The sequence below is a fragment of the Theropithecus gelada genome, chromosome 9 (assembly GCF_003255815.1).
Source record: "Theropithecus gelada isolate Dixy chromosome 9, Tgel_1.0, whole genome shotgun sequence".
Lineage (NCBI taxonomy): Eukaryota > Metazoa > Chordata > Mammalia > Primates > Cercopithecidae > Theropithecus > Theropithecus gelada.
In genome coordinates this window covers 60,513,591-60,535,799 of record NC_037677.1, presented here as the reverse complement: position 1 = coordinate 60,535,799, position 22,209 = coordinate 60,513,591, and the positions used below count along the sequence as shown (strand labels likewise).

Below are 22,209 nucleotides of genomic sequence, written 5' to 3'. Positions count from 1 at the left end.
ACTAAAGAGCTTCTGCACAGCAAAAGAAACTGCCATCAGAGTGAACAGACAACCTATAGAATGGGAGAAAATTTTTGCAATCTACTCATCTCACAAAGGGCTAATATCCAGAATCTACAAAGAACTTAAACAAATTTACAAGAAAAAAATCAAACAACCCCATCAAAAAGTGGGCAAAGGATATGAACAGACATTTCTCAAAAGAAGACATTTATGGAGCCAACAGACACATGAAAAAATGCTTATCATCACTGGCCATCAGAGAAATGCAAATCAAAACCACAATGAGATACCATCTTACACCAGTTAGAATGGTAGTCATTAAAGTCAGGAAACAACAGGTGCTGGAAAGGATGTGGAGAAATAGGAACACTTTTACACTGTTGGTGGGACTGTAAACTAGTTCAACCATTGTAGAAGACAGTGTGGTGATTCCTCAAGGATCTAGAACTAGAAACACCATTTGACCCAGCAATCCCATTACCGGCTATATATCCAAAGGATTATAAATCATGCTGCTATAAAGACACATGCACATGTATGTTTACTGCGGCACTATTCACAATAGCAAAGACTTGGAACCAACCCAAATGTCCATCAGTGATAGACTGGATTAAGAAAATGTGGCACATAGGCCGGGCGTGGTGGCTCAAGCCTGTAATCCCAGCACTTTGGGAGGCCGAGACGGGCGGATCACGAGGTCAGGAGATCAAGACCATCCTGGCTAACACGGTGAAACCCCGTCTCTACAAAAATACAAAAAACTAGCCGGGCGAGGTGGCAGCGCCTGTAGTCCCAGTTACTTGGGAGGCTGAGGCAGGAGAATGGCGTAAACCCGGGAGGCAGAGCTTGCAGTGAGCTGAGATCGTGCCACTGCACTCCAGCCTGGGTGACAGAGCGAGACTCCATCTCAAAAAAAAAAAAAAAAAAAAGAAAATGTGGCACATATACACCATGGAATACTATGCAGCCATAAAAAAGGATGAGTTCATGTCTTTTGTAGGGGCATGGATGAAGTTGGAAACCATCATTCTGAGCAAACTATCACAAGGTCAAAAAAACCAAAAACTGCATGGTCTCACTCATAGGTGGGAATTGAACAATGAGAACACTTGGACACAGAATTGGGGAATATCACACACCAGGGACTGTCGTGGGGTGGGGGGAGGGGGGAGGGATAGCATTAGGAGATAAACCTAATGTAAATGATGAGTTAATGGGTGCAGCACACCAACATGGCACACGTATACATATGTAACAAACCTGCACGTTGTGCACATGTACCCTAGAACTTAAAGTATAATAACAATAAAAAAAATTTGCATACATACATGTGCTTTACTTTTAGTGTTTTATGTTTAAAAATCATTCATATTCAGTCATAAAATGATTTCCCTAAAAATATAAGCATGCTTAAACTACAATCAAAATTTTCATAACAAAAGTGATTACAGGTTTATAACATGATTGGCAAACAACTTCAACAATGAAAAAAAGGACTGAAAGCAACTTACATGACTGTATCAGCAAAGCACCTTTGTATAAGAGAGAGACCACTGGTCTAGAAGGCAGAAGATATAGACTAGAATCTTCTCAGCTTTGTCCTTCACTAGTTTTGTGGCCCTAGACAAGTTTCTCAACCTCTCTGGAGCTCACATACCTCAAAGTGAGCTAAAAAAATCACTAAGGTGTTCCTCTTCCAATACTAGAATCCTTCTCCTACCCTAGCCTAAAACAAGCTTGAAAATGCTAGATATCCATGAATATCCAATATAGAAATTAATAAGAAAATCAAAATAAAAGTAAGCATAAAAGTATGCTGCTTATTATGTTCCTAGTAACTTGCATAGGCTATAAAAAAATTAACAAGGCAATTTAAGAATAAAATTTGGGATTAAAATAAGAAGCCAGGCCATGCGCAGTGGCCCATGCCTGCAACCCCAGCACTTGTGGGAGGCCGAGGCAGGTGGATCACCTGAGGTCAAGAGTTCAAGACCAGCCTGGCCAACATGGTGAAACCTCGTCTCTATTAAAAATACAAAAAATGTGCCAGGTGTGGTGGCGTGCACCTGTAATCCCAGTTACTCCAGAGGCTGAGGCAGGAAAATCACTTGAACCTGGGAGGTGGAGGTTGCAGTGAGCTGAGGTCGTGCCACTGCACTCCAGCCTGGGTGACAAGAGTGAAACTCCGTCTCAAAAATAAATAAATAAATAAGCAGCAGCCATACATAGTAGGGCAAATATTTAATATATGGGAAACTCTGCAGCTACTGAGAAAATCCATTCAACAGACTAACTGGTTACCATGTCTAAAGCCCTACCAACCATTACAGGAACATAAAGATAAAATAGATACTGTTGAGCCCTTAAGGAAGTAATGAGAGACAAGTACATGAGAATCAGCAACAAAGGCACACATATAAAGGACCTAGTGATTAGTGAACATTAGAAAACCTTACTCACTTCACTGCTATAATCCAAAGAAACAGGAGAGAAAACAGGATAGGAAGGAAAAGATTCTGTATTGATCTGAAAAAAGAGTGAAAAGTTATAAAGGTAAAAATGGGAAACAAAACCACCCTACATAAATCACTGTCAGAAATACCAATCTCCAGCCACCCAAATTCATAGGTATAACTGCTGGTAAGGGCAGGGAAAAGGAAAAAGAACTAAAACCAAGAGCCCAGGTGAATTTCTAGGATAAAATTGTGAGAATCATTACCTATGAGATTGGACCTATGCTTGTCTTCTCAAAGTCATCAGGACACTATTAATGCAGATGGACCAAAGAAAGTATGGAGTCTATTAGAAGCAAAGACTTTAGTCTTCCATTACAATAATGGGCCATTTCTTCTGACCCATGGAAACCTCAGCAAAGGGAAGGTTCCTTCTTTATCTAACTACCTAGACTGAGCTTAAAAGGTAGGAACAAAATACCTGACTAGGGTAAGTAGGTTGTCCTCCAGGATACTGAGAAGGCATCTGTCCTCCAGGAAAGCCACCTATATGTTAAAAAGAATAATAATACAGCAACAGGTCTTATATGTTTTAATTTTTCAAAACAGCATTGATGACTATGAATATGGAAACATACAAGAACATTTACACTATGATATTCATGAGGATAATTTTTTAAAAATATAATTTACTGAATCTAAAACCGACTTTGGTCATAAGAACCTTTTTAATATTCCACGTTCTACAAAAGATCCTCACAAATAACACTTTTTTCACACTTGAACCAGATTAAATTCTGATTCCATCTGGAATGGTTATCATAATATAGTTCTGGGGGTGGTTTCACTAGTGGTACAGGAGTGGGCAGAGAAGTTCCTGAAGGCTTCCTTTTTGGCTTTGGGACAGATTTTTTTAATAGAAAAAGTGTGACTTTATCTCTATTTTACTGATTAAACTTTTCCATCAATGTAATACATTTCATAAAACCATTATGTTTAAAATTATTTATGGAAATATCTAAACATTTATTGCAGATTATCTCAAATAAAAACTAAGTTCTCTCAATGGCGATTTTAAAATTCAAAATATCATGATACCGTTTTTGTCTGGACAGCTGGTACCTACCAGGTAGTGGGACCTGTGCTGGACCACCTCCATAAGATTGTGAAGGTGGCTGTGGGTAGCCAGAAAAGCCTGCTCCACCTGGTGGGACTCCAAATCCTTGGCCTGGAGGAACTAAAGAACAGGTCAATAAACTATAGTACAGTTCTCATGATTGCAGGAAAAACCTTAGAAAAATTCTATTGTTAAAAGTGGAAAAAATATGCTATTAATGCTATAATAGCAGTCCCTTTTCATCTAGATTCAAAACTTCAAATTATCCAGTAAAAAACAAGTTTTTAAATTTTTATCTTATTTATTTATTTATTTTTTGAGACAGAGTCTCACTCTGTTGCCCAGGCTGGAGTTCAGTGGCGCAATACCGGCTCACTGCAAACTCTACCTACCAGGTTCAAGTGATTTTCCTGCCTCAGCCTCCCAGGTACCTGGGATTACAGGCATGCGCCACCACACCCAGCTAATTTTCATATTTTTAGTCAGACAGGTTTCACCATGTTGGCCAAGCTGGTCTCAAACTCCTGGTTTCAAGTGATCCAACCACCTCAGCCTCCCAAAGTGTTGGGATTACAGGTGTGAGCCACCGCACCCAGCCAAAATTTTACTTTATTACTTTTCCTTACTAACTTAAAATACAAAAATGCTAAGGTTTTTTTGTTGTTGTTTTTTAGGGGTCTTTTTTACCTTTGAATAAAGCTGACCTAAAGGTCACAGTCTTGCTAATTGAAATGTCTTAATCAGGTCTTAAGACTACAAACAAGCAAAGTGTTACATATTGATCCTTTATTGCCATGAAATTTATTCCAAGTCCCTTCACAGTGGAATTTTTGAAACTGCTCCCAGCTTTCATGCCCCCAGAGAATCTTCATCCCTCCATCTTGCCAGCTAGGTCAGAGCGACTTGACCTCACACAAGACAAGCAGGAATGAAGAGGATAAAGGGAGAAGGAAAAAGTGCTACAGCAATCCCAATCATTACTAATTCCGCAACCCATAACTCACCTCCGGGATAGGATGGAGCTCCCCCTGGCTGTGGGGCACCAGGATAGCCTCCAGGGGCTGGATAACCTCCAGGCGCAGGGTAGCCTCCAGCTCCTGGGTAGCCACTACTTGGCACTTGTGGGTAGGCACCTCCCCCCATTGGAGGAAAGCCACTAGGATAAGGATACTGACCAGAAGGGGGAAAAGATGACTCCTGACCTGCAGGCTGAAAAATCAGAATAATTTTTAAACAAATGCGATCATGGAGAACTATGACCCATCTAAAAATAAGGAACAAACAGAGGTTATTATTAAGGTCTAGCTCATTCTTTCACTTTTTAAAAGTCTCATTAGAAATCCTGGAATCTTATACTAGTTTATCAGTATACCAGTTTGTAAGGACACTTGTTTGTCAGAATTCAGTTAAATTTAATTCTACTTGAGTCAGGCAAGAGGGGTCTGCTTCTCTATTTGGGAGTCAGAACAGGGTTCTTTACAAACCTCAAGGTTTTAAGAAAAAAAAAATAAAAAACCTCATTAGTTCCTTCATTTTCCCAGCATCTACAAATATAAGAAAAATCCTCCTCTATACCCTAAACAGAGGAATTTGAGGCTCTTTTGCAACACATCTGGATCTGTTACATAATATTTAAACATGAAAAAGGTAACCTGTATATCACATCACACACAGGATGTGACATTTTGGACCTCACAGTTCAGTGCAGTAATACGTAGAGAGGCAGAGATTGTCGCATGTTCACTGAACTATTTCTCCCCAGGCCACAAAGCTATACAGACTACATTTCCCAGACCCCCTTGCAGTTAGGTCGGACCACATGAATGAATATCAGTGAATGAACATAGACAGAAGTGACATATACCACTTTCTAAATCTGTCCCCTAAAAACCTCTGGCAAATCCTCCATGTTCTCTCTCTTCCTTCATCTGCCACCCATCAGCAGAGGACTTCAAAGTGCTAGAGGATGGTAGGATCAGAATAAGGAAGGAGCCTGGAAACCCAAAACACTGCATGAAACAAAGCCTCGTCCCACCCACCCCCTATCCACTACTGACTTCCAGGAGACTGAAGAAAGAAATACATTTTTTTTTCATTGTGTTAAGTCACTGAGATTCGGGAGTTGTCTGTTTTAGCAATTAGCCTATGCTGACTGAAATAGTTACTAAAGTCCTGTTTGATACATAGGGACTTGGGAACATATCCATAATTCTCATCTCTCCTGTGATAAATTCACAAGAGCTATATAATCACTTTGCATAAGGATAAACATATCACAAATTTGTATAGACCCCTCTTGCTATTCTCCCAGGGTTAGATAGCAGCCCCACAGTTATGAGTATAAAACTGAAATGTGGACAGGGCTAAGTGGCTCATGCCTGTAATCCCAGCACTTTGGAAGGCCGAGGTGGGTGGATCATGAGGTCAGGAAATCGAGGCCATCCTGGCCAACATGGTGAAACCCCATCTCTACTAAAAATACAAAAACTAGCTGGGCGTGGTGGCATGTACCTGTAATCCCAGCTACTCGGGAGGCTGAGGCAGGAGAATCGCTTGAATCCCGGGAGGCAGAGGTTGCAGTGCGTTGAGATCGCACCACTGCACTCCAGCCTGGTGACAGAGCAAGACTCCGTCTCAAAAAAAAGAAAAACAAAAAACTGAAATGTGGCCGGGCGTAATGGCTCACGCCTATAATCCCAGCACTTTGGGAGGCCAAGGTGGGCAGATCATTTGAGGTCAGGAGTTTGAGACCAGTCTGGCCAACATGGTGAAACCCCTTCTCTACTAAAAATACAAAAATCAGCTGGCCATGGTGGTGGCACCTGTAATCCCAGCTACTCGGGAGGCTGAGGCAGGAGAATCACTTGAACCCAGTAGGCATAAGTTGCAGTGAGCTGAGATCACACCACTGCACTCCAGCTTGGGCGCAGAGCGAGACTCTGTCTCAAAGACAAAAAATAAAACGAAACAAAAAAAACCTGAAATGCACAATTCTTACTTATGGCTCAGCTCTTAGTCCTCAGAATAGTATAGCTATCAACAAGGTGGAACTTAGTAGCACATTTATAAAACGTACTCCAAGTCTAAGAACTATAAATCCACTGCAATTTATCTCTGGGTCAAGCCAAGCCATTAATTATTTTAAACATTCTAACACAAAGGTTAAGACGCAGTGATACTATGACTCAAGGGTATTAAAAAAAAAAAAAAAAAAAAGAACCAGTGATTCATGGGATGGATTTTGCTTACATCTGTGTTTTATTGGCTCATACAGCAGTTAACATTTTTAAAAACTAACTCCTAAATTTTGAAACTTTGGACAATTTCATATAGAACCCAAGTTTCTGGCTTTACTTGAAAGGCTGGAGTATCTAGCAAAGATAAGTGTGCCTCCCACCATGGCTACACAGGGCTGGTGCTAAGCACCTGCCAGCTTTCAATAGACAAAGCAAGACCTCTCTAGTTCCCCACACAACCGCCTTCACTCACTTGTTCTACTTAGTACCTGTGAGCATCTGAATTTACCACCCCTGCTCTAGCATATCGGTAAGATCTGACATGGCCAGTCCCAAACACCACCTGTTTTAAGGATGTGAGGTGTTAAGTGGCAATACTTACAGGATATCCAGGGAAAGGTGGGTAGCCTGTTGGGGGATAGCCTGGGTATGACATTCTGTAAGAACAATAAAAAAGGTCCTCTGTAAGTTTTTTTTTGTTTGTTTTTTTTTTTTGAGACGGTGTCTTGCTCTGTCACCAGGCTGGAGTGCAGTGGCATGATCTCGGCTCACTGCAACCTCTGCCTCCCAGGTTCAAGCGATTCTACTACCTCAGCCTCCCAAGTAGCTGGGACTACAGGTGCACACCACCATGTCCAGCTAATTTTTGTATTTTTAGTACAGATGGCGTTTCACCATGTTGGCCAGGATGGTCTCAATCCCTTGACCTGGTGATCCACCTGCCTCGGCCTCCCAAAGTGCTTGGATTACAGGTGTGAGCCACTGTGCCCGGCCTGTAATTTCTTATAATGGTTAAGGCCTTTGAAAACATATAGATATATACACACACACACCCCACACACACACACAGGGTTTTATGCAAAATATTTCTCTTTTCAAAAGAGTCTGGCATAAAATTAAAGTGTGGATATTAGGGATATAAGTAAAGCTTATTAAATGCTTATTTCATCATTCACACCAATGGAATCAGTACAGCCTAGTAAAGTTTCCAACTTTGTCATGACATACAATTTTTGTCACATCTCAATTCTACCACTACTATTATTTATGAACCATTCTTCTTTTCTCCTTTTTTTTTTGGAGATGGAGTCTTGCCCTGTTGCCCAGGCTGGAGTGTAGTGGCGTGATCTCAGCTCACTGCAACCTCTGCCTCTGGGGTCCAAGTGATTCTCCTGCCTCACCCTCCCGAGCAGCTGGGATTACAGGCGTCTGCCACCATGCTCGGCTATTTTTCTGTATTTTTAGTAGAGACGGGTTTCACCATGTTGGCCAGGCTGGTCTTGAATGCCTAACCTCAGGTGATCCGCCCACCTCGGACTCCCAAAGTGCTGGGATTACAGGCATGAACCACCTCACCCGGCCAAGGCTTCACTTTGGAAGCAGAAAGCAGTCCTCACCAGATGCAGCACCTCGATCTTGGACTTCCCAGCCTCCAGAACCACACCCAGCCAATCTATTTTTCTTTAAGCCAATTTTTTACTTCCGTTTATTTTTAAAGTATGCTTATTATCAGCACACTTTTAAATATCACCATATTTTTAAATGGAAAACTTCTAAATGGAAAACTTCAGTAGTTTTCTTACTACAAACAGAAGGTAATATTAAAATAAATACTTAGCTATTACAATAAAAAGTCCTTTCTAGGTGCCACAGAAATCCCCTCATATGGTGATATAACCACATTATGGGAAACAATGGTACAATGGTTAGGAGTTAACATTCTGGAGTCACATATACGTGGATTAAACTCTAGCTTTCTTTTTTTAAACTTTTTATTTTTGAGACAAGGTGTTGCTCTGTCACCCAGGCTGGGGTATAGCGGTGCAATTACAGCTCGCTGCAGCCTCGACCTCCTGGGCTCAAGTGATCCTCCCACCTCAACACCCCCTGCTGTAGCTGGGACCACAGGTGCGTACCACCATGACTGGTGAATTTTTGTATTTTTTTGTAGAGATGGGGTTTCACCATATTGCCCAGGCTGGTCTTGAACTCAAGTGATCTGCCTGCCTCATCCTCTCAAAGTGCTGGGATTACAGGCATAAACCACAGAGCCCAGCCCAAAATTACTGTTTTAATGACACTTTGAAAATTATTCCTGTGTAGTTATGCTATCAATTTGACACATATTAGATCCATTTGTTTCATTTTGCTTTTGACTTTTAAGGTTTTAAAATTTTTTGATTTAGTTTTATAATTATATAAAACATTTTCTGGATTCTAAAGTCAAATCTACAAAACAAGATATGTTCAGAAACCTGTTAACTTCTAACCCTGTCCCTTACTATCTCCTACATATGATTACTTTTACAGTTTATCTACCTATCTTTAAGTACATAAGCTGATATGTCTATATTTGTATCCCCATTCCATTCTTACATAAAACATGCTGTTTTTTTTTTTTTTTTTTTTTTTTTTTGAGACTCACTCTGTCGCCCAGGCTGGAGTACAGTGGCATGATCTCAACTCATTGCAACCTCCATCCCTTGGGTTCAAGCGATTCTCCTGCCTCAGCCTCCCAAGTAGCTGGGATTACAGGTGACTGCCACCGCGCCCAGCTACTTTTTGTATTTTTAGTAGAGATGGGGTTTCACCATCTTGGCCAGGCTGGTCTTGAACTACTAACCTGGTGATCCACCTGCCTCAGCCTCCCAAAGTGCTAGGATTACAGGCATGAGCCACTGCTCTTGGCCCATACTCTGTTTCTTTACTGGCTTTTTTCTCTTATTATGGCTATCATCCATAGTCTTCAATCCTTTTTAAAAACAACAACATAGGCCAGGCACAGTGGCTCATGCCTGTAAATCCCAGCACTTTGGAAGGCTGAGGCAGTAGAATCTCTTGTGGCCAGGAGTTTGAGATCAGCCTGGGCAACAAAGAGAGACCTCATCTCTACAAAAAGTAAAATAATTAGCCAGGCATGGTGGTGTGCACCTGTAGTGCCAGTTATTCAGAAGCCTGGGCAGGAAGATCACTTGAGCCCAAGACTTCAAGGCTGTAGTGAGCTAGGATCGCACCACTGCACTCCAGCCTGGGCAACAGAGTGACACCATGTACCTTAAAAAAAACAAACAAAAAACACAACTACATAGTACTTCAGTGTGTGGCTACATCATGGCTTATTTAATGGCAGACATCTGAGTTATTTCTACTCTTTTAACTATTAGTCTTGCAACGAACAGCCGTGTACAGGTACCTCTCTGTATATTTTGCCAATATTATCTTTGGGGAAAATTCCTAGAAATGGCATTGCTGAGACAAGCGGTAAAGGTGAATGTGATACTGCCCAATTCCCCTCCACAGGGGTTGTACCAATTTGCATTTTCACCAGCACTGCCAACAGAATTTTCCATCTAACATCCTGGATTTCTAGCTGTGTGAATATGGGCAAGTTACTTAGCTTCTCAAAGGAAGTTACTTAGCCTTTTTAGGCCTTATTTCTTCACCTATAAAATGGGATGTGAACATACCTACTTAAGGATGTTGTTGTAAGAATTAAGTAAAAGAATATAGGCAAAGCATTTAGCAGTGCTTGGAATAAATTAAGTCCTCAATAAATGTTAACTGCTATGATCACAGAGAACTGTGATATATAACACAAGAATATTAAAAAATAATTAGCACAAAGTTTGGCTTTTATTCATTCATTATAACACTTTCAGTATATTTACCTTCTCAATTTTATTAGACTTAGACTAATTTTAAAATTAAAATGCTTTCTGATGGAAAAAGAAAGTAGGGTGGTAGAGTGTGGTTAGTCTGAGATTAAGGAGGCATTCATATATTATCTATTCTGTGATAATAATGGTGATCAAAAGTTGATAGTCTTCTGATCAGCAAACATAACACTGGAAATATCTTTTAAAAACTGCAGTCTGTACCAGAAAGTTTGAAAGTTACGTTCTTCAAAAGGTACTCATTTCCATTTGGAAAAGTAAACAATAACCTGCACATCAAGTGATGTTAAGACATTACTATTTTTTTAGGTGTGATAATGGTATTATGATTTTCATCAAGTATTCTGATCTTTTAGAGATATACACTAAATATTTACAGACAAAATGATATGTCAGGGATTGTGTCAAAATAATATGCAGGAATATTATATATAATATAGTGCAGGAATTTAGACATAATAAGCAATCAGGAGTTGATAACTGTTCACGCTGGGTGATGAGTACATGGGATTCATTACACTCTCCTGTCCATTTTTGAAAAGACGGCTCATGTAAAATAAATGGAGCTAGTGTGGTTAAAAACAAATATCCCTATATATATACATGTATCTTCTGCATTTGAAGAAAACACTATTAACCTAAAGCAAATGCAAATAAACAGAGAAAAAACAAACATTCAAAAGAATACCCTCTTAGCCTGATCAAATCTAAAATACGGTCAGGCGCAGTAGCTCATGTCTGTAATCTCAGCACCTTGGGAGGCCAATGCCGGTGGATCACTTGAGGTCAGAGACCAGCCTGACCAACATGGTGACACCCTGTCTCTATTAAAAATACAAAAATTGGGGCTGGGCACGGTGGCTCATGCCTGTAATCCCAACACTCTGGGAGGCTGAGGAGGATCACAAGGTCAGGAGACTGAGGCCATCCAGGCTAACACAATGAAACCCCGTCTCTACAAAAAATACAAAAAATTAGCCGGGTGTGGTGGCACGCACCTGTAGTCCCAGCTACTTGGAAGGCTGAGGCAGGAGAATCACTTGAACCCGGGAGGCGGAGGTTGCAGTGAGCCAAGATTGCACCATTGCACTCCAGCCTGGGCCACAGAGCAAACTTCTGTCTCAAAAAAAAAAAGAAAAAAGAAAAAAGAAAAGGCTGGGTGCGGTGGCTCACGCCCGTAATCCCAGCACTTTGGGAGGCTGAGGCAGGTGGATCACCTGAGGTCGGGAGTTCGAGATCAGCCTGGCCAACATGGTAAAACGCTGTCTCTACTAAAAATACAAAAATTAGCCAGGCATGGTGGCATGTGCCTGTAATCCCAGCTATTCAGGAGGCTGAGGCAGGAGAATTGCTTGAGCCGAGATCACGCCACTGCACTCTAGCCTGGACGATAGGGCAAAACTCTGTTTCAACAACAACAAAAAAATCTAAAATACTATTAGTGATCAGATATAATATACCTGGCAAATATATCTATATAAAGTCAGTAATCACTTTTTTGGCATCTACAAGAAAACATTGCTACAAGTGGAGAGTGAATGATGAAAGGTTTAAACTAGGTTTTTAAAGGTGCTAGACACAGATAGGCAAGAAAGTAGAACAATGTTATTTGCAAGGCAAAAGGTGGGATGTAACTGTGAGGTGGAGGATCACCAAAATAGACTAAGGAGCAGATTAAGACAGAAGTCAGTTAGGAGGACTTCCGTATGTGTAGAATAAAATACTCATCATTCTCCACCACACCACTCTTAACATCCTTTATCTGTCAATAGCACCACTACTTAAATTACCTAATACTGCAGTATAGTAAGAAACCCAGTATTTTTATCTTCTTTTTTTTTTTTTTTTTTTTTTTTAGACAGAGTTTCGCTCTAGTTGCCCCGGCTGGAGTGCAGTGGTGTGATCTCAGCTCACTGCAACCTCCACCTTCTGGGTTCAAGCGATTCTCCTGCCTCAGCCTCCTGAGTAACTGGGATTACAGGCACCCACCACCACGCTGGCTTATTGTATTTCAGTAGAGAGGGGGTTTCTCCATGTTGGCCAGGCTGGTCTCGAACTCCTGACCTCAGGTGATCTGCCCACCTCGGCCTCCCAAACAGCTGGGATCACAGGCATAAGCCACCATGCCTGGCCAAAACCCAGCATTTTTCTATCCATCCTTTGAAATGCCTCTCTTGTAATTTCTGTTCTCATGGTCACATACTTAGACCAAGTTTCATCACTTGATGCCTATCTTACTAAAACTCCTTCTCTGTTTATATTCTTGCTTATACTCTCTCACCCTCCCAATTTTCTCAGACACTGTCACTAAACTTTCCTAAAATGCTACTCTTTCAGCAAACTGCTCTTCAGCTCAAAAATCATCAATGACTACTGCTAGAGTATCAGATGAAAATTAATTGGCCTGATATTCAGGTCTCCTTAGTACTGGCTCCAATTATTTTATATATATATATATATATATATATTTTTTTTTTTTTTTTTTTGAGACGGAGTCTCACTCTGTCACCCAGGCTGGAGTGCAGTGGCCGGATCTCAGCTCACTGCAAGCTCCGCCTTTCGGGTTCACGCCATTCTCCTGCCTCAGCCTCCCGAGTAGCTGGGACTACAGGCGCCCGCCACCTCGCCCGGCTAGTTTTTTGTATTTTTTAGTAGAGACGGGGTTTCACCGGGTTAGCCAGGATGGTCTCGATCTCGTGACCTTGTGATCCGCCCGTCTCGGCCTCCCAAAGTGCTGGGATTACAGGCTTGAGCCACCGCGCCCAGCCTATTATATATATATTTTTTGAGATGGTTTCTTGCTCTATTGCCCAGGCTGGAGTATAGTAGCGTGACATCAGCTCACTGCAGCCTTGATTTCCTGGACTCAGATGATCCTCTTATCTCAGTCTCCCAAAGAGCTGAGACTACAGGTGCACATCACCATACCTGGCTAATTTTTTGTATTTTTAGTAAAGACAGGGTTTCACCATGCTGCCCAGGCTGATCTTGAACTCCTGGGTTCAAGAGATCCACCCGCCTCAGCCTCCCAAAGTGCTAGGATTACAGGCATGAGCCACCGCATCCAGCCTCTATTTATCTATTTAATTCATTTCTTACCAACACCTAACCCGTGTCAATGCAAAATCTCTAACACTTGAACTATTCCCAGCATTCCTTTGCTTAAGCCATTCTTATCATTAACGGACTTGGCCCTCAACCCTGGGCTTACTCACCCTTCCTATCTAGCTCAAGTCTTCTCTCTTCCTTCTTTGAACAACGAGGTTGACTAAAATAGTGTTTCCCAATGTTTTCTTTTTGAGACAGTTTTGTTCTATTGCCCAGGCTGGAATGCAGTGGCACAATCTCGGATCACTGCAGCCTCGCCTCCTGGGTTCAAGCGATTCTCCTCCTTCAGCATCCCAAGTAGCTGAGACTACAGGTGCACACCACCACACCTGCTTAATTTTTGTATTTTTAGTGGAGACAGGGTTTCACTATGTTGGCCAGGCTGGTCACAAACTCCTGACCACAAGTGATCTGCCTGCGTCAGCCTCCCAAAGTGCTGGGATTACAGGCGTGAGCTACCGCGCCTGGCCTCAAACTTTAATGTATATATGAATCCCTAGGGATCTTGTTAAAATAGAGACTTTAATTCCGTAGCTCCAGGATGGGGCCTGAGATTCTGCATTTCTAAAGCTTTCAGGTGATATGGCTTCTGCAGGTCTGTGATTCACACTCTGATACCAGAATACTTCGGGATTTCTGGATCTACACCTAATTTTCTCAATTTGTAAATATATGTTTTGGCACTTCTCATCAATATAGCTATAAATGATTCATATTTCTTTTATACCAAGATGCCAAATAAACCCAACTCAAGTCAACGTTTATGAACGTCCACTGTGTAATAAGCACTGTCCTAGGTGCTGATAGAAAGATTGAGAATAAGTATTCAGCCTTTTGAGTACACAGTATAGGAAAATGAGATAATATAGTGTCTCTTATGACAGGAACACAGGATAGAAGCTAAAAATGTGCTGAATTGAGAATAAATGGACATAGATTGAATCAAGGCTGTAAGTCAATAAGAAACATAAAATGATACAAAAACTGACCCAGTCAATTCTAAATTGTCTTTTGGGATCCCAAAGGGCTGGATATAAAAACAGGGACAGGCTAATTGTTTTTTGCTTTTTTCTTTTCTAAGCCTGGTTTGTATAAAGAGTAAAGGAGAGGCAAAAGCTCTAAAGAATGGTCAGATAGGCTGGGCGCAGTGGCTCAAGCCTGTAATCCCAGCACTTTGGGAGGCCGAGACGGGTGGATCACGAGGTCAGGAGATCGAGACCATCCTGGCGAACACGGTGAAACCCCATCTCTACTAAAAAATGCAAAAAACTAGCCGGGCGAGATGGCGGGCGCCTGTAGTCCCAGTTACTTGGGAGGCTGAGGCAGGAGAATGGCGTAAACCCGGGAGGTGGAGCTTGCAGTGAGCTGAGATCCGGCCACTGCACTCCAGCCCGGGCCCCAGAGCGAGACTCTGTCTCAAAAAAAAAAAAAAGAATGGTCAGATAGGCTGGGCACAGTGGCTCACACCTATAATCCCAAAACTCTGGGAGGGGAGGGAAGGGGGAAGGGGAAAGGTAAGGGAAAGGAAAGGACAAGACAAAACAAGGAAAAAGAAAAAGAAAAGAAAAGTAGATAGACAAAGGACAAAAGGGTCAGGGTCAAAATAAAGGAAAAAAAATCTGAAATTAATTTATGAGATAAATTAATAGTAATCTGAAAGGCAATAAGCAGTTATAGTACCAAAGACTTCATAAGCAATTTAAATTTCTAAGTCTCAAGAAATTGTTCCAGTGACAAAACCTATATCTAAATTCTTTAGCTACTATCCTAAATCTTACCTTTGAGAGCCTGAAGGAATTATGTCAACAAAAATGAAAATAAGGCAAAGATTATCTGTATATAATAAAAATTAAAGCAATTTTAAGAAAGTGAATTTTGGTACATTTTGAAAAACAATTATATAAAAGACTAGAATGCAATTCCATTTCCAGGAATGTACCTTATAGAAATACTTGCACAAGGACAAAATTATATACGTACAAGGCTATTCATTGCAGTATTTTTGTAATAGGAAAAGGTTAAAAACCACCTGAACGTCCATCAACAAGGGACAGGTGTCATCCCAGGGATGCAGGAATGATTTAACATATACAAGTCAATAAATGCGATGTATCACATAAACAGAATTAAAAACAAAAACCATATGATCATCTCAATAGATGCAGAAAAAGCATTCAACAAAATCCAGCACCCCTTTACAATAAAAAAACTCTCAACAAACGAGGTACAGAAAGGACCTAACTCAAAATAATAAAAGCCATATACAATGACAAAGCCAACATCATACTGAATGGGGAAAAGTTGAAAGCATTCCCCCTAAGAACAGGAACAAGACAAGGACGTCCACTTTCACCACTCCTATTAGAGGGAAAGCAAGAGAAAGCAATAAAGTGCATCCAAATTGGAAAAGAGGAAATCAAACTATCACTGTTTGCAGATGTTATGACTATATACCAAGGAAATCCTAAAGACTCCAACAGACTCTTAGATTTGATAAATGAAATCAGTAAAGTCTCAGGTTACAAAATCAATGTACACAAATCAGTAACACTGCTAGATACCAAAAACGTCCAAGCTGAGAATCAAATCAAGAACTCAATCCCTTTTACAACAGCTGCAAAAATAAAATATAAATAGAATACCTAGGAATATGCTTAACCAAGGAGATGACAGATCTCTACAAGGAGAACTACAAAATACTGCTGAAAGAAATCATAGATGACACAAACAAATGGAAACTCATCCCGTGCTCACGGATTGGAAGAATCAATATTGTGAAAATGACTATACTGCCCAAAGCAATCTACAGATTCAATGCAATTCCCATCAAAATACCAAGATCATTTTTCACAGAAGTAGAAAAAACAATCCTAGCATTTATATGGAACGAAAACGAGCCTGAATAGCCAAAGCAATCCCAAGCAAAAAGACAAATTTGGAGACCTCACATTACCAGACTTCAAATACACTACAAGCCTATAGCTACCAGAACAGCATGGTACTGGCATAAAAGTAGGCACATAGACCAATGGAACAAAATAGAGAACCCAGAAATAAAGCCAAATACATACAGCCAACTGCTCTTTGACAAAGCACACAAAAACAAAAGTTGGGGAATGGACACCCTATTTAATAAATGATGCTGGGAAAACTGGCAAGCCACATGAAGATGAAACTGGATCCCTATCTATCACCCTATACAAAAATCAACTCAAGTTGATAAAAGATTTAAATATAAGACCTGAAACTATAAAAATTCTAGAACATTGGAAACAGTCTTCTAAACAATGGCCTAGGCAAAGAATTCATGACTAAGACCCCAAAAGCAAATGCAGCAAAAACAAAAATAAATAGATGGGACCTAATTAAACTAAAAAGCTTCTGCACAGCAAAAGAAATAAACAGAGTAAACAGACCACCAACAGAATGGGAGAAAATATTTGTAAATTATGCATCCAACAAAGGACTAGTATCCAGAATCTACAAGGAACTGAAATCAAAAGAAAAAAAACAATTGCATTAAAAACTGAGCAAAGGACATGAATAGACATTTCTCAAAAGAAGATATACAAACGGCCAACAAACATGAAATAAATGTTCAACATCATTAATCATCAGGGAAATGCAAATTAACCACAATGAGATACCACCTTGCTTCTACAGGAATGGTCATTACTAAAAAGCCAAAATGAGGCCGAGGCGGGCAGATCACCTGAAGAGGTCAGGAGTTTAAGACTAGCCTGAACGGCATGGAGAAACCTGTCTCTACTAAAAATACAAAATTAGCTGGGCATGGTGGCACATGCCTGTAATCCCAGCTACTCAGGAGGATGAGTTAGAAGAATTGCTTGAATCCGGGAGGCAAAGGTTGGGGTGAGCCGAGATGGCACCACTGCACTCCAGCCTGGGCAATAAGAGCAAGACTCAGTCTCAAAAAAAAAAAAAAAGTCAAAACACAATAGATGTTGGTGTGGATGTGGGGAAAAGGGACCACTTATTACACTGCTATACAGCCTCTACAGAAAACAGTATGGAGACTCCTTAAAGAGCTAAAAATAGATCTACCTTTTCACCCAGAAATTCCATTGCTGGGTATCTACCCAAAGGAAAGGAAGTCATTATATGAAAAAGACTTTTGCACATGTATATTTATAGCGGCACAATTCACAACTGCAAAGATGTGGAATCAACCTAAGTGCCCATCAACTGAGTGGATAAAGAAAATGTGGTATACATAAACCATGGAATACTACTCAGCCATTAAAAGGAACAAAATAATGTCTTTTGCAGCAGCTTGGATTAAGCTGGAGGCAATTTTTCTAGGTGAAGTAACACAGGGGTGGAAAACCAAAAGCCGTATGTTCTCACATTATAGGTGGAAGTTAAGCTATGAGTATGCAAAGGCATAGGTATGAAGTGTTATAATGGACTTTAGAGACTCAGAAAGGGGTGGGTGAAAGGGGGCTAGGAATAAAAACTACACATTAGGTACAATGTACATTACTTGGGTGACTAAAATCTCAGAATTCACCACCATATAATTCATCCATGTAACAAAACACCACTTGTACTCCAAAAGCTGCTGAAATTTTATCTTTTATTTTTTTTGGAGATGGAGTCTTGCTCTATCATCCAGGCTGGAGTGCAGTGGTGTGATCTCCATTCAATGCAACCTCCACCTCCCAGGTTCAAGCGATTCTCCTGTCTCGGCTTCCCAAGTAGCTGGGATTACAAGCACGTGCCACCACACCCGGCTAAATTTTGTATTTTTAGTAGAGAGACGGTTTCACCCTGTTGGCCAGGTTGGTCTCGAACTCCTGACCTCAGGTGATCCACCCACCTCGGCTTCCCAAAATGCTGGAATTACAGGCGTGAGTCACTGTGCCGGGCCACTGCTGAAATTTTTAAAAAGGAGGGACAGGTGAAACAGATTATGGATAGCCATACAAGGAGGTGTTATGTGGTTATTAAAAATGAGGCAGCTTTTTTGTTTTTTTTACCCATATATGAAACCATCTGTAACACATATCAATGAAAAAAAAAAAAGGCAAAGGGAAAAACTGCATAGTGTGCAGCCATATGTGTAAAAAATGTACTGATTTGGACCTATAGAATATCCCTGAAAGGACACTCAAGGAAGTAGAAAACAGTGACTGCCTCCTGCATGAAGAACTGGGACACAATGGAGAAGACTATTTACTTTTCTCTTTCACTTTTTTTTTTTTTTTTTTTTTTTTTGAGTCTCCCTCTGTTGCCAGGCTGGAGTGCAGTGGTGCGATCTCAGTTCACTGCAACCTCCACCTCCTGGGTTCAAGAGATTCTTCTGCCTCAGCCTCCTGAGTAGCTGGGACTACAGGCGCGTGCCACCAAGCCCGGCTAATTTTTGTATTTTTAGTAGAGACGGGCTAGCACCGTGTTAGCCAGGATGGTCTCGATCTCCTGATCTCCTGATCTGCCCGCCTCGGCCTCCCAAAGTGCTGAGATTACAGGCGTCAGTCACTGCACTGGCAAAGACTGACTTTTCAATGTACTTTAGCCCTTAGAATTGTTCATATATCATTTATTCAAGAGGCAGATTTTAAACGTTTTTGTAAAAAGCTAAATAACGCCCAGAGTGACTCAAAAAAGTTCTCAACTTTGCCCAAATGAATAGAGTTTTTGTTTTTTGTTTTTTTGAGAGGGAGTCTCACTCTGTCGCCCAGGTTGGTATGCAGTGGCACAATCACGGCTTACTGCAACTTCCGCCTCCCGGGTTCATGCCATTCTCCTCCCTCAGCCTCCTGAGTAGCTGGGACTACAGGCGCCTACCACCACGCCCGGCAAATTTTTTGTATTTTTAGTAGAGACGGGATTTCCCCCTGTTAACCGGGGTGGTCTTGATATCCTGACCTCGTGATCCACCCGCCTCGGCCTCCCAAAGTGCTGGAATTACAGGCGTGAGCCACTGCGCCCGGCCTTGTTTTTTGTTTTTTTTTTGGGGGGGGACAGTCTCTCTGCCGATCAGGCTGCAGTGCAGTGGCGATCTCAGCTCATTGCAACCTCCGCCTCCGGGGTTCAAGTGACTCTCCTGCCTCAGCCTCCAGAGTGGCTGCCATTACAGGCGCGCACCACCACGCCCAGCTAATTTTTGTATTTTTAAGTAGAGACAGGGTTTCACCGTGTTGGTCAAGCTGGTCTCGAACTCCTCCTGACCTCGTGATCCTCCCGCCTCGGATTCCCAAAGTGCTGGGATTACAGGAATGAGCCATCGCACTCGGCCTTTTTTTTTTTTTTTTAAAACATTCTCTGCTGTTAGCAACCACTTTTAAAAGGCTAGAAAATCATTTCTGGTTTTCCAAACCATCTCCACCCAGTGAGTCAGTCAGTAAGAGGGCTGGGTCTCACCGTTTCTCACAGATGGCATGAAGCCCAGGAAACCAAGAGGCAGCTGTTGCAAATTTATGGGGGAAAAAAATACACGAAACAGGAAGGGTGACTGAAGATAACGCGCAACAGCGAATACAATTTTGCAAAACCGGCCTCTAGGTCTGGTAGGATCATTTAAATCAGTCAGCGATTTGGAGAAAGAACGTGGAGGCATGGCTAGTCCTCTGCACGGACAGGTAGGTAGTCACCCATCAGTGAGGACTGAAAGTTTGCAGTGTCCAAAATTATCTCTTCTACCTATTTAGGGCTTGAAACTCTTTCCTTGCCTGGAAGGTAACTTATTACACTCACATCATCTAATTCGGACACATTTAGCAGATTAGCTGGCTATCAGCTGGCAAAAATTATGGCATTTACGGCAGCCGGAAGATAACAGCGTCATGTCTGTCACTTTAGGGTGGACATCAGCCATCTACCTCTGCACCTTGGTTTCCTTGGACAGTTTTTGCACAGGACGAGCTCTTTTTTTTTTGTTTTTGAGACGGAGTCTCGCTCTGTCACCCAGGCTGGAGTACAGTGGCCGGATCTCAGCTCACTGCAAGCTCCGCCTCCCGGGTTTACGCCATTCTCCTGCCTCAGCCTCCCGAGTAGCTGGGACTACAGGCGCCCGCCACCTCGCCTGGCTAATTTTTTGTATTTTTAGTAGAGACGGGGTTTCACCGTGTTAGCCCGGATGGTCTTGATTTCCTGACCTCGTGATCTGCCCGTCTCGGCCTCCCAAAGTGCTGGGATTACAGGCTTGAGCCACCGCGCCCGGCCAGGACGAGCTAATTTCAACACACATTTGCTGCTGGTCGGGGAACAGGAATTAAATATGGACTGCTATCCTAGAAGAGCTTCCAAGAACTGTAAACGAGAACCAGTGTACAACCTTGGCCTGGCGCATTCTGTCCTACGCTTCACTAAGCACAGTAAAAATTTCCCAAGTTTCCCTAAATTCGCTGTGTCACCGGAAAGTACAGCCACCACCAGCCAGATGGCTTTCAGCACTGCCCGTGCGTTTCCCTACTCACGGGCAACGCAAGGCGGCTGGGCCACGCTCCGGCCTCAGCCCCTCCACCTGACCGAGGGCGGGGCGCCACTGGTCCCTGGGATTTCCAAACGGACCGAAGGGCTTCCCGTAAGCCGCGCCGGCCGCCTCACCCACGCCACCCCAACACACCCTGGCCGGCAGCCCGGCTCCGAGAGGCGCACACCGGGTCGCCGCCACCCGGGAGGCCCACACGGCCCTTCAGACGCGCCCCACCAGCTCCGGGACAGCGGCGCCCAGAGCAGGCCGAGGGCAAGACCACCGAGGCGGACAAGGTGGGAAGGGGAGGGGGCGCCGCTCCTCACCTGACCCCGGCAGCAGCGTCACAGCCCAACGCGGTCGCCCTCAAGATGGAGCCGGGGGCGGGCCCAGGGAAGGCGGGGCGTCTCGCGAGCCCGTTAGGATCGCTGCTGCAGCCGGGAACGCCCCCGAAGCCGGAGGGGGCGGTGCGGGGAGCGGGCTGTCCCTGAGTCCCGCCCCTAGGCTCCACCTGAGAGAAAGACTCTCCCTTCGTGTGGCCCAGTGGATTTTTAATCACATTTATCTGTCGCAAGGACCCTGAGCCAATCCCTTTTAAGGCTGCCTCAAGTCACCTAGGAAGTTGCAGCAGTCCTGGGGGTATCCGGGGCCCCTTCAGTGGTGGGCAGTAGAGAAGGGCTGAGACAGGGAGGCTGGTGCAGCCTCTCCGCCTTTGAAATGCCGTTCTCCAGGTATTTTCTGGGGACAAACACAGCGTTTTTTGTTAGCCTCCTGTGAAAGTAATATTTGTGGGAAATCTTAGTTGGAACTGTAGATGAACTAATCAAAATCACTCCCGAAGGGAGTTGTTAGGTGGTTGTAGGCTCCCCTCGTGGGCTTGAGTATTAAACACACATTAGCATTAAACATTCGAGGCAATTACAAGGGCTCAGATCAATATTTTAAACTCGTTAAGGAATTTATATTACAGAGCAAAAACCAATCAGCTACCTTTTAGAGTGGTAAAAGGTAGTTTCTGGGTGTGGTCCCTGGAACAGCATCATCATAATACTGGAAACGTGTTAGTAATGCAGATTATTGAACTCCACCTTAGATCTACTGAATCAAACTCCCGGGATGGTGCCCAGCAATCTGTTTTAACAAGTCCTCCAGGTGGTTTTGATGCACACTAAAGTTTGCACAT

At 42.6% G+C, this 22,209-nt stretch overlaps 1 protein-coding gene across 2 annotated transcripts in view; it reads right to left on the bottom strand.

Moving 5' to 3' along the window:
* The window catches only part of ANXA7 (annexin A7), a 39,563-nt gene extending 18,143 nt beyond the window's left edge, over positions 1 to 21,420 (bottom strand). The window contains exons 1-6 of one of the 2 annotated variants that reach the window (XM_025395620.1): positions 21,353 to 21,420; positions 7,192 to 7,246; positions 4,578 to 4,782; positions 3,583 to 3,693; positions 2,938 to 3,002; positions 2,464 to 2,529 (exon numbers count right to left, since the gene is read on the bottom strand). In XM_025395620.1, the coding sequence (XP_025251405.1) occupies positions 2,464 to 2,529; positions 2,938 to 3,002; positions 3,583 to 3,693; positions 4,578 to 4,782; positions 7,192 to 7,245 (501 nt within the window). In that variant the 5' untranslated portion in view covers position 7,246; positions 21,353 to 21,420. The remainder of the gene's footprint in view (positions 1 to 2,463; positions 2,530 to 2,937; positions 3,003 to 3,582; positions 3,694 to 4,577; positions 4,783 to 7,191; positions 7,247 to 21,352) is intronic. The other variant, XM_025395621.1, reaches the window with a different exon arrangement.
* Positions 21,421 to 22,209: the final 789 nt, after the last annotated feature.